The sequence below is a fragment of the Lingula anatina genome, chromosome 4 (genome assembly GCF_051362555.1).
Source record: "Lingula anatina isolate TDL-2025a chromosome 4, LinAna3.0, whole genome shotgun sequence".
Taxonomy (NCBI): Eukaryota; Metazoa; Brachiopoda; class Lingulata; order Lingulida; family Lingulidae; genus Lingula; species Lingula anatina.
Genome location: NC_141770.1, coordinates 19,533,469 through 19,546,901, shown reverse-complemented (window position 1 = coordinate 19,546,901; position 13,433 = coordinate 19,533,469). Strand labels below are relative to the sequence as shown.

At 39.3% G+C, this 13,433-nt stretch overlaps 1 protein-coding gene across 1 annotated transcript in view; it reads right to left on the bottom strand.

Annotated features, from left to right (window-relative positions):
• Window positions 1-11,954, bottom strand: part of LOC106169208 (nitric oxide synthase, salivary gland) — a 35,106-nt gene extending 23,152 nt beyond the window's left edge. The window contains exons 1-2 of the mRNA XM_013548602.3: window positions 10,540-11,954; window positions 2,367-2,512 (exon numbers count right to left, since the gene is read on the bottom strand). Of these exons, the coding sequence (XP_013404056.2) occupies window positions 2,367-2,512; window positions 10,540-11,524 (1,131 nt within the window). The 5' untranslated portion in view covers window positions 11,525-11,954. The remainder of the gene's footprint in view (window positions 1-2,366; window positions 2,513-10,539) is intronic.
• Window positions 11,955-13,433: the final 1,479 nt, after the last annotated feature.

The following is a 13,433-nucleotide window of genomic DNA, read 5'->3' as shown; positions in this document are numbered from 1 at the left end:
CTTGTACATGACAGAGCAGAATGACTGAGCATTTCAAACTTTACAGAACATATAAATAAACGAAGATCATTAAGAAAACAGTTGAGATAATGTATAAACATGCATATACACCGATGCTCAAAATTCAAGCAACACCTTTTTTTCAATAAAATACCTAAAGCTCTATTAAAAGTAAAATGAGAAGTTCAGCAGTTGTCTACATCCTTTGTCATTACCTTGTACCACTGGGCCGTAACATTCAGGTGAATAGATAAACATTACAGTACAGATTTTTTTCATTCCAATGCTTTATTCCCGCCTATAAACCGTACATGGAGAATGTGACCCTATTTAGCCGGGATAAGATTGGTGAAAAAATCGGCGAGACAATAAATCCATCCGCGGAAATGCTGGAGCAATCAAGTGTCACCATACTATCCTCTTCAGAGGCCACCGAGAGAATGTTGCCACTCGATACATCATTCTGAATAATCCTGTGCACATTTTTGAACATGTACATGATTTCAGAAAGGACGTCTTTGTCAAGCTGGTATCTGGTAAAGCGTACAAGCTAGGTAACCCGGGTATCAGCTATCCAGGGCTATATACAATACAGCACATACTGTTCAAAAGTTCATGGCAACTGCAAAAAAACATGCAGACCACAAAAGTCGAACAAAGCGGAGGACGATAAGAAGATTAATTCACAAATCTTTCTACTACAAACCTTTGACATTTTTATGAAAGCCCTTGTCACGAAGAGATGCTGAACCAGCTTAGAAACTAGACCGGCTTTCATTAATGTAGGTATTAACATACACGTGGAATATCAAAAGAATAATTTATTTCGTTGCAGAAGCATGATGGTTTGCAACAAGACCACCGGTGGAGTCATTTACGTGTAAGGCAAGTGATCTTATCCGAAAAAGTCACACCCCTAAATTTTTCCAGAATCATAAGTCTTGTCAAATATGTCTGATTCACCTATCTTTAAAGTAAGAAAACTGTAAAACAAGAACGACAGATAATCTTGAACTGAAGTTTCAATTGGTGCAACCAAACAGAAAGAACTCCACCAGGAGGGCAGTATAAGTTTACGCAACATCCACGGTGAAGAGGAGCCATTTTTAACCCATCTTTGTGAACGACTGTGACAAATACCCGACTGCATCAGAGCGTTCATTGGTTGTTTATTCTACCCCTCTCCTATTTAATCAAACTGACTTTCTTCAAGCGCCTGATAGCTCACCGTGCGACCCCAAACGACATAGTCTTAACTAACTCGTCAGTGTAAATATATTATTGTCAAAACAATGTCAATACAATTCTGAAACATCTGGAATGCAATTATTGACACGCACTCTTCAGAGAAATACAAAGATATTGAACGGGCGTAAAATGTTTGAAAGTCACCAAGTCAAGTCAAATGGTCAAATGGTCGTTATGCTTTATAGAATCTCTGGTTCATAACATCCCTTTCATGTATAAAATGTTACCAGAAGGTATTAGCTCGAAATAATATTAGTAAATGAGGCAATCTTCAAAGTACCTGAGCAATTTGAGGTAAAAAGGTGATATCTGGAAATAACTTCACCGAATGAGTCATTGAAAGAATTAACTGGTAAACGTAAACAATATTTGTCCACTTTGCAGTCGGTGATTTCGATGGTTGACGATTTTTCTTTCTTTCTTTCTTTCTTTTTTTTTTTTTTTTTTTTTTTTTTTTTTGGTATCTTTACTTTTACATAAATGATACAGCACGTTCCGTGTTTGTAAACAGCCCTGGGAGTGCCGGGCAATTTAGAGACTAATTTTCAAGTGTTTTGCATCTTTGTTTGACGCCTTTAGTCCCTAATGAGCTGCTGAGGTCATTTATGTGGCTTCCCCGTGCATGATGTTGCTCTAAGTTTGAACCACCACATCCAGTTGCTTCATTAATCTCTCACCAGTGTGAAAGTGGACGAAAATACATGTACATTCTTACAACTTGCAAGCCAGTTGAAACAGGGGCTTAGGAATGGAGTCATCCGGTAGGTTCCGCTATCACTCATGCTGTGTCCTCCGAAACTGATATTACTAGGACTGGGTTCCCATACTAAGATCGATCCATCTGGATCGATCTAACTCCTTGGGGGAGTCTCACTATCAACTAACCGGCTTCAATATCTGTCACGCCTACCAAATCAGCTAGGGGTAGAGATAATTACCCCCTTACAGCTTTACTAGGCGTGACAGACATTTATGCCGGCCAAGTTGACAGCAATTTATTGAGACTCCCCATGGAGATAGATCGATCCAAATATCTGTGGGAATGGTCTCTAAGTTAAAAGGGAAACGTATATCTAATTTACAACACCGAATTCTTCCTCCTTTGTTACCTAACTTACCTGCACTGCCTGCTGGTGCAGCGTGTCCTCTGTGCTCACCCCTGTGGCGATATTGAGCAAAGTGACCGGAACTGGTGGTCGGATAACTGGACATGAGCCCGCGTGACCATTCACCTCACTCGAGTTGGACATCTTCCTAGAGTGGCCTGCGTAAAGAAAGATATATTAATACCCTACTTTTTTCACATTTTTGTAGTCATCGACAATGACTTGATTTAAGCGAGAATGAGAAGGTGGTTTATTTATCTTTGTCAAAGTTTAGCATGTATGCATTTAGTTTGTTTTCTTACTGACGGACTGAGAACATTCAATCCAAGTTCCCGAACTCCGTACATGCTAGGACCAATCTATCTTAGTTTAATGAGTTTAATGCGCATATATGTTAAACGCCTTTCGTGTCCATGGTAACCTGTGCACCTCTCATATAAATATACATTAAAATTTATATACATAAATGTATATTTTAATGTATATAAATCTACTTTCAATATCTGTCGCCTAAAGGTGACAAAAGATCGCATTCTCATTTTCCAACATGGTTTATATATTCTCCTGTTTCTACCAAAAAGTTAACATCTTTGCTGTAAAGACCCCTTCCGTCTGTCTTTTCGCGTTCACCTACCTGTACAAAGTGCTGCCACTTCCGTGTACCTGGGCAGGTTATTCTAATAAGACATCGGTTCATCAGTGTCACTACGTCAGGCGTGACACATCGAAACAAAGGGGGCCTAGGTGGCCCATACTTTATCCAACCACTATTCTTTATAGGATAACTTTGCGGTAGTTGTGATAAATTACTCATTTGGCATGGAATGTCGGTTCATCGCAGTTCATTAACTTTATCCCCACCTCTAGTGCTTTTCAGACCTTACAGATCTTTTCAGATCTTACAAGCCAAAAGAAAAATGGTAAAATGGGTTTTAAAAATAACCCGAAATAAAAAAAAAGGTGAGATCGACGGTGAATGTGTGTAATTTACGCAATTCCGATCGATGTCAAAGAAAGTGTGTATACAGTGAGCAACTTGCAAATCACTTTTACAGTACACGGTAATTGATATAGCTGCATGTAATTCCGTTGTATCTATTAGTTGAAAATAATGAAATGAATAAGTAAATACAGTGAAATCTAATACCATTAATGAACACAGGTCTCAGGGGCTAGTCTGTTGGTCGACAAAGAGGAACCTTGGTACAGAAGGAAGGCAGAGGAGCCGCCTTAAAACCAAGTCCCCATGCCTGCACTTACCTCCCCCCCCCCCCCCCCAATTAAAATAGAATGAAAAATTAAAAGAGAATGAAATGAAATACAAAAAAATCTACGATGACATCCTTACTACCGGAGGCCACATCGAGTAAGTCAAGGTCCTTTGATGAAGGCTCGAAATGTCTTGCCTAACCGGTGAAACATGTTTAGTCTCTTTAAGTTGCATGTCATTGGTAGTAAGATCATGTAAATTGCTTCGTATTCTATAAATTCCCTCCATAAACTGCTCTGTGCTGTACCATTTCCCCGCCATAAAGAACACCCCTTCAAATAATATCCGACAAAAATTATACGTGACTGAAAATTATGCTATTACCAAATATATGTAAATGAACATGTCGCTAATTGTGAACGGTTCACGTTTCATCTGATTCTAGTCCAACAACACGCTTTGAGAACTGACGGCCATTTTTGGACTTTTTTCGAGGAAGGAAACATAGACCAGCAACTGACCAATAAGTTGAGAAATGTTCCGTTTGAAATCAAATGTAAAATATCCCAAGCTCGGCGGTTTGTTCAACGCTTTACAGGGAAAAACTTTACTCTTAAGCGTAGAAAAATAATGTGGTTTAAACATTGCTAACAGACACACATAATAATAATAATAATAATAATAATAATAATAATAATAATAATAATAATAATAAAGTGTTCAGAGGTGATCATTTTCACATTATCATGCATGGATAGAAACTTAATTAAAGTGGCCAGTGCATCAGCGCCCCCTATGGTTTGACTCCAATCAACACCAGGGTGTTTGGGCATCTCGTGAGGATCAAAAAGCATTCATTGTGTCAAAACTTGGATATATCTGTGTCCATTTGGCAAGATAAAGTGATCTACAGAGGTAACAACCGATGGTCTTAATCACTTTAACAGGGGTTCATTAAGCTTTTGTTGGAGAATTTGATTAATTTCAGCGTCCTGACAGGGCTAATGGCAACATACCTGCTTTTTTTTACCTGAAGTGCCCTCAAAATCGATTTTAAGAGTGGACTTAGGAGAAGTGGTAAGGAGAAGGCCAAATGAATTGATTGTTGGTTAAAGAGGGGCGACGCTGTAAACGGGGTCTGTTGTTGATTTATTTTTGTTTTTAAACATATGATGTTTAACGAGCATTTTAATTTTAATTCTAAAACAACTAAATACAATCGTCCATCAGTGTTTTTAATATTTTATCTTCAAAATCAACTGCACAGGCGATTTGTAAAGAAAAAAAATACAGCATTAAAATTTTCCTCGATTATAAATTCCACCCTCTTACCAAACTAATACCTAAAGTAATTTTGCTCTAAAATATAGGCTCATAAATTCTGATTCCAATTTAGAGTCGGTCGCATTCTTTAAAGGGCCATTCCATTGAATTGTCCCTCATACATTAATTTTTCCGGGGTAAAGAAAAAATTTTCTCTTACTCGCGAAATATTTCCTCACCAGTACTTGCACTTGGGATTCAATGTTTTATTCCATTTTTAATTTAATACTTTAGTGTATATATAATGACTGGCCAGTCAAAGTAACGACGTCTGCGCTCGACCCTATTGTTTCGTTTTCACTCAAGAAAATGGCGGATTGATTTTGTATCGCGGCGCTGTGTGATTAGAACGGCACGAGGTACGCTTTCGATAATCTCTTAAGATATTATTGTCTTAAGAGTCTGAATTGGGAAATGTAACAAGCTATACAGAACATGAATACGACTGTATGGATTTTCAAACGAGTCGAGAGAACTTCTACAAAAATCCTTTTTTGCTGGGTGTAACACATTTTTGTTCAAACATAGTGCTTTAAGACATATATGCACTTGTAAGGCGTCTGGAAAACAATTAAAACATTTTAACGAAAAAAAGTTTCAAAAAAAGTAAAGTATGTCGAAACTGTTTCTACTGCATATTGTTTTGATAGAGAAACAGCACCAAACGCCAATATTCATACATCAAAATTCACCCACAACAGCTCTATTAGATCTAAATACTTGTAACGCACGATCTACCACTGACGCACAGAATATTTAGGTCAATATTTTATGTAAAATCCCCGTGGGGCTCAAAAGAATAGTGATAATTATAGATGTAACACTACTCTGTACACTACTGTCAATATCTCAAACTTTGCTTTTGTCAAAGCAAATGGGCAACATTCGAGCAGTTTTCTAGAAATCACGTCCACAAACGGTGGGTGGGGGTGGGGGTGGGGTGGGGAGGGGAGTGTGTAGAGAAAATCAACTTTACCTAGTTTTTTATAGTTTCTCAAGTACGCCAACGGCATTCTGGCTTCTCGCCAAAGTGTAGCTATCCTGTACTAGTGTAATCGTCCCTACTTATTTTTTCACGAACTAAGTGCAAATAACCCCATTCCTACTTGGTTTTACAAGGAGCCACTGGTGAAACATTACCTTATACAACGAAGTCATGTTCTCAGCTCAATGAAAAGGATATTGTTGCTGCTCTTTCTTTGTTCTTTATTTCTGCATTGTTGTTCATCTTGTAGAATACACAGTATTTGAATTGTCTTTTATTCAGTCTGCGGTAGCATTCTAGCCTAGCACGCGATAGAAAACCTTAGAAATCGCACGTCCCTGACACATTATTAAGACAAAGCAACTCTTTGTCAAAATGTCAGCCATGCTAAATACACAATTATAGTTTGTTTGTATTCTGCAATATAAATTATTGTTACCAAGGACCAAAAGTGGAATTACAACAATTAGAAAAAGCGACCGGGAGTTATGCCATAGCGGCCTGAAGAAAAAAATATAACAAAACAGGAGAGTCGCCGCTGCGAAAGGTTATATCTGTTCAATTTGCGTGTCGATTGTTAGGCATTTTGCTACTGCAACTTGAAGTGCTTTTGTCACTTTTACTTTTGCCTTTTCGTTTGTGTCGTAATGAATATCAAGTCTAAAATCTATATTTGAAGATATGCTTAATTTAGAAAGTACTAGGTAGCCAAGGCACGTTTCATAAATGACCGGAAGAGGTTGGTCAGCGCGCGCGTTCATTTTATAACACCATAGTGATCAAAGTATATATTTGAGAAAAAAGTAGAACATGTATAATATACCGTAACTGAAAATATTTTGGTTTGTCAGTGTTTGATCATTTAGTTAAATGAATGGTGATAAACAATATTCGTTGGCTTATCTTAAGTAAAAGGACAGAGTAAGATAGATTCAATAGATAGATAGATAGATAGAAACGCCCTATGCCTGTTGGAAAGTAACCTTTTTTTATGAAATGAGATACCCAAGTCGTGTCACCATATGTAGAGATTTGTCTTGTAACCTTGTATACATCGGTAATATACAACGTGTACAAACATTAAAATCTAATTTCTCAAAAATCTTCTGCGCATTTTAAATTTGACCGCATAATGAATCCTGCATCGGGCACAATAATGTATGTTATGTATGTATGCAATTCCAAAAATAAAGCATTTTGTTAATGATGGCAGTCATCTTGTACGTGAGAGCCTCAGGCAAGACAAGGTGGCGATTGCAAACAGGATGGTTAGAAAAACCCGCTATTGTTTTCATACCCTATATCAACATATTGATCACTAACTAGTTACCTCTGTTTTTATAAAGAGGGATGGCCGGATTTACTATTACCGGATTGAAATCCGGAGGACCTCTACTTCCTTACCGAGGAAGTGCATTATGGTCAACGAAAACGTACCAAAATCATCGACAAACCAATAGGTTTTGGATATAAGTCGGTTCTGAATAAAGTCTGGAGTGAGAAGAGTGGAATGTGAAGTCCTTAAGTCGAATTTGGGTACAAAATATAGTATAAGTCTGTACAATTGCTCTTTCAACGAGACGTGCCTTGCTACAAAGAGATTTGACTATTTAAAAGAAAACAGATCGGTTTTTTTTTAAATTTATTTATTTTTTTTATTTATTTATTTTTTTTGTTTTGTTTTGTTTTTCTTGTCTCTTTAAGGAAGATGGAAAGGCAGTAAAGCAGATAGAGGGAAGGGATAGTATAGACCAGTTATAGCCGAAGTCGGAAGGTAAGCTAAGATTATTATCTTATGATACGAAGATCAATATTTGTAAAGAGATGCACATAGAAATTAGGGTATTTAACAGTTATGCCTACAATTGCATACACTTGATGGCCTTGCAACGTTCCAAGGATTTTCTGAAACTGGAGAATATTACACGTATTACACCTTATACGTTAGCGAATACTTTTTTGTCATTTAACGACAAAAAAGAAATAATCAGAACGCTAATAAGACATGACACTAAAACTCACGGCTAATTGTATGAGTATCGCTCTCGGGGACCAAATGGAGCACTAGGAATTTCTGATATACCTAGAGACAAACACAATCTAATGTAAGACCTGGTTCCAGGGCTTTCCCGGAAGAAATGATGGACTGCCTAAACTCATCTTACTCGGCGTGGCGCCCAAAACCGTCCCCCGATAATTACCTTGGGTCGCTCTCTCCCATCACTGCCCACTAGGGTGTGGCATTCATGGTTAATTGATAAGGCATCTCCAATTTTCATAAAACTAATCTTTACCACTTGAATTAACTTTTAATCTCACTAACCATTTAGTCAATTAATCGATCGAAAACTTATTTGTAAATGCATTGATTTGTTCAAATTATGGTACTCAATTTGGTGGCTGTTCATTTTATATTTCCGAACTATTTATTTTACCAGTGTGCAGTTTTTTTTTTTTTTTTTTTTTTTTTTGGAAACAAACATTCTGGTAAAGCCTTTTTTTACGAAACAAATACTAATGTTTGGAATGTCGAGATTGTTGTTAGAAATGAGGTTAATTTCAACCGGGTGATCACTTGAGCTTTTGTGCTCACTCGGGGGAATTGTTTTGGCTGCCTCAGTTGGCAGTTTCCGCTTCAAATTCGAAACAATGGAAGAGATTGGGGGAATGCTTGCTTTTTTCTTTTTTTCTATCGTTTCATTTATGCAAGGTAGAAGTGATCTTCTCACAATGTGCGCTTTTGAGACTACAATGTAATAAAGACAGACCACTTTTTTTACCCGAGGGAGTTCATTTCTGACAAAAAATTATGCTGCGTTACTTTTCGCAAGCGATTTTTGTTACAGCAACCGGATTCACGAGTCGTTCAAATTCCATAATATTCTTGTAATACTGATAGAAAATTAAATTTTGCATAATTCTGTTTGATTGGTTCCCGTTTCGTGCTTCTTCCCTGCTTACTTGATCAAATCTAAGGCTCAAATGTTCAACGAATCCTAACAACATGAAACTCTCTTTCAGTATTAATATGATCGGTTCCAATGAAGTTATTTCGACTGTAATAATCTTGGTTAGTCATAGGTTGTAACGTTTAATCTTGGTAAGCAGCAGTTTCGTTCAGGTACTATATCTAGTGTGTATACGGGCCTGTAGCGAGCTATTTCAAAGTAGGTGTCTTTTTCTGAAAAAAAAGTAGACCATTCAAACATTTTAGTTTACCCAACATAAGAAATGAAAAAGAACCTAAATTAATTTTCATTCACAATTTTCGGCCAAAAGGGCGGTTCTTTCGACTCCCATCCCACAACCCCCCCCCCCATGAACCTGGTGAATCAGTGTTGTATCCGATTCGTGAAGCATTGACAGCCTATGTGTACTAAAAAAAACCCTACCGCCTGTCCAATTTCGATGTCAATGTACTTAAGTTCTCTCTCTACGTCTACAATGCGACGACGTTATTATAGACATGTTTGTAGCAGAATGTAATTGTAATTAATTCTGCCTTGCATAATCAAACATTTTCATAAATGTTAGAGCAATTTTTAAGATATTTTGTGAAAAATCAATTCAGGAAGCCGCACTGACAGTCAACCAACACGGAACTTACAAAGAGAACACGGGTGCTCCAATAATCAAACAACTAATGCATAGATAGACATTGCCCAACCAAATCGACAATCACTTTACAAACTTTACGCTTTCATCTGACAACAGGTTTTTAAATCCCGGAATCCACCGGCGGCCATGTTTCCGTGTTCGAGATTATGCCGCGTCCGTTTGTGGTACCCATTAAGTTCTTTTAGTGCCTATTTACTGAGTGCAAGTAACGGGATTCGCGTGGATATCAAAGATGACTACTCCGTATTCACTGCTTTAATTTACAAGTATAAGGTCAAAATGGATAATATAAACAACATGTAGATATGCCAATATTCAATGTGTTTTTCTTGCTGAAAAAAACTTTAAAAGTCGGGCTTATATAATTTTACAAATAGCGTAAACAGTAAAAAGTAACTTAACCACCTTCAACGAACTTTACTATAGGCCATTTTTTACGCAAAGTTTGTGTAATAAAAAAGTCTGTGGTATATGGCTACTTTTACAAGTATCTTAATACGACAAATACATTACGCGTTTGAAGAAGTACTTCGCAGACCATTTTGTTGAACAACTCCAGTACATTTCTGGGTCACGTTATATGCGGCTCTTCTAAATTATTAAAATTACCGTCCGTTAACGGAAGAACATCAGGTGTTCCTTACAAGCAAATTTCAACAAAGAAGAGCACTCAAATTCACAAACACTAACGAGGTAGAAGACAAATGAAATCGGGCGAGGACTTTTCACTAGTGGTATAATGTGTGACATGGAAATCGCTCTCTCGTTAATCGATGGGATCATGATGCGTGACATGCAATATGCCATAGACCATGCAGATATTGCTACAAAACCATCACCTTACCTGGTGCCTTACTCCTGGACCGTGATTCAACTGCCTTCTCTCTCATAGATTAAAATACAACATCGTAAACCATTGATACTTTTTTATCTTGGGCTGCATTTCATGTATGACTATCCGCCTACAACAAGGTAACAAGGAGCACCTAACTCCTCTCTGTCCCAAATGTGTTGACCCGGACGGAACAGGTACCTGAGAATTCACTTACCGTTTTTTATCCTGCCGTCCTCATCAGCCATTCTGACTTCACTCTCCAGGGCTACGGCAGCGTTCCCAGGGGCGTCGTTAGGCGGAAGACCGCGTCCCTCTTCCACGACGGTGCCCAGAGCGTCTAGAGGTTGCCTCGTGCAGAGTGGCCTCGCCTCGGGTCGAGTATCACGAGGTTTCGAGCTACACGAGTTTTGGCTCACCGCACTGTTGATGTTAGTGTGTGGAACAACACCATGTGATGAGTGAGTCGACTTCGGATTGCCCTTTTCAACGCCGTTCTGTTCGAGTTGAACAAGAGACAGTTCCTGGCCCGTGGTTGAGTCGGTATCCTTGGACTTCATGCACGTCTTAAATGAGCAGTCGCATGCCCGGGCGGTTCTCTGGCAACGCGACGAGCCGAAAACCACCGACTGAACCCTCTCCGAGATTTTCCGAAACGATTCCAAGACAGAAAACCTCTGTAAAAAGGTCCCTCTCTCTTTGGCTGCGCCCACCTCGAAATCTGGAGTTACTGAGTCACTGTCTCTCTGCTGCCTGTTCTCTTGATCCGGGAGAACTTGAATACTTAAATCCCGCCTAATGGCCAAATGAGAGGGGCTCCTCATATTGACGCCGGCTGACAAGCGTCTCAATGGGGAATGCTGCCCGATGGGTGTTCGGATCGCAACGGCTTTCGGTTCTTCTTCAGAACCCAGCCCGGCATATTTATTCATTGTCAGCCGCAGCGGTTTGTTAATGGGGAACTTCTGAAGAACGTCCACGGCGGCGGAGTACTGTAGGTGTGTGATATCGACCCCCTGTATGGACGTGATGGTGTCCCCCAGCTGGACCTTTCCGCTGTTGTCGGCAGCCCCTCCCTTGAGGAGGCCGCTCACCTCTAGGCCGGGCTTCTGGCTGGTGGAGCGAACTATGGCGCCGAACCCGGTGCGCGGATCCTTGACTAAATCGACTTGAGCAGTGCCGAGGTTGATTGGAGAGGTCATTTTTCTCCCAAGATCCTTGGCTAAAAAATGTGTTGTTAAATTTCGTCTTAGAGACGGTTTAAAAGGAATCAGCTAAGATGCCAAATGGCACCGCGTGATTCTTAGAATGTCTGCTCCGACGGAAAGAACAGCTAGGCACGTTCAAAAATAGGTGATTCTATTCGGCTACAAACTCGATTGTTGCTGGTGTGGGTTTTCAACAGTATTCATGTTTGGAGAGGCGGAAACATCGCACAATTGTGTGGGCGCAGAAATAATGGGTGGATCGTGTCGTCATTTTAGTCATCAGTCTTTACCTTGGCCCTTAGTGGTCAGGCATCAACACTGCCAGTTCGACACCTTCCTTTGCAACGAGTTCTTTTTTTCTTTAACTTATATAACAAAGTTCAATGACAGCCGCCAACGGTGGTTTTGGCTTACATTTCAGATTCACGACTCGGATACATCCACATGCAAGATATTGAACAAAACGCGGCAATAAGCAGAAACCGAGATCGCTGCAAACGGCATCTGATAAGGCAGCTGCACGGGCGTTTTTCTGGGAGTCACGCACATCGGCGAAGATGTATAGTCAAACAATCACGGACTAGATCACAATAGGAAACGCTCTTGTATTAAGCGCAAATCAGAACCCGTTCCTTACATATACAGTATATATATCCATATATTTATGATGTCATCTTTACTTCAGATGGCGCGCATGTTCTCTCGAAGTACGTCTACGAAATGAAAACGAAGAAAACCCGTAGAGCAATTTCCGGGCATTAGTCACGAGTCAGGGCCTGGCTTGAAATGCACTTAAATCAAGCCGTAATGAGGAGGGAAAAGAAAGGAATCTGTAGGCGCTTTACCAGTCGAAATTAACTCGCCTCACAGGAGTTCAAACATGATTAGTGGGCCCGCTTGTGTCATTTTGCCGTGAATTTAAAGTCAATATCAATTAAAGTTCATGATATGAACACGAGTAATTGAAGACCGGACAGGGAGTGTGTAGCACAGTGTCTTTACGCGTCTAATTCAATTACCAAAGGAAAGAAAAATACGATTATTTCAGCTCATAAAATTCGTGGAAGGGTAGACAATTATGTGTGCTGTCATTGAGATGTTGACGGAGAAGTAGCCGATATCGCCTTCACAGTCGTTATTAGTGTATAGTGACGCTGATACAAGGAGAAGTTATCAGGAACGATCGCCACTTTGACTGTTCGTGATATACAGATACCCTCTACCAGGGCGAGTGATAGATTTTCTTACAGATATTCACAGATATGTCTCTAGCTAGATAGATAGTCATTTACAGCTGAACTCTGGGTCTATCTAGCTAGAGACATATCTGTGAATATCTGTAAAAAATCTATCACTCACCCTGGTAGAGGGTAATATATAGATACCGATTGCTTATTCTCTCTCTCTCTCTCTTTTCCTCTCTCCCTCCTTCCGTCTCTGTTCGCGATTTCTCTAGCGATTTAAAGCCAATTGCAATGTAAACTTCTGATTTACTTCATTGTGCAAAATGTGTTGCTTTCGAATATAAACTAACACAAAATATTCCCCATCACCCAACAAACACCAGTCATAACTTGCCATGGATATCCCTGAATTTTTGTAAAGTACTTTACACTTCAACGGACATTCGTCACCTTCTCATGCCCATTTTTTGTCTTCGTTTCGTGTAATTGGCAATTACTTGTCAACCATTGTCCATGGCTCTTTCTCATAAAATCAATCTCATAATTCATAGTGTTAGTTCGGAACATATGCCCCAACGTACACTGTTTTTATAAGTAATAGCTCGAGGTGTTTTTCTATCCACTAAAATAATGCAATCATCAAATAATTTATCTGCCACTCGTCGTTTTATTTCCAAATAAGCATGAAACGCCACGAAGGGTGTAAAGAGTGCTGTATT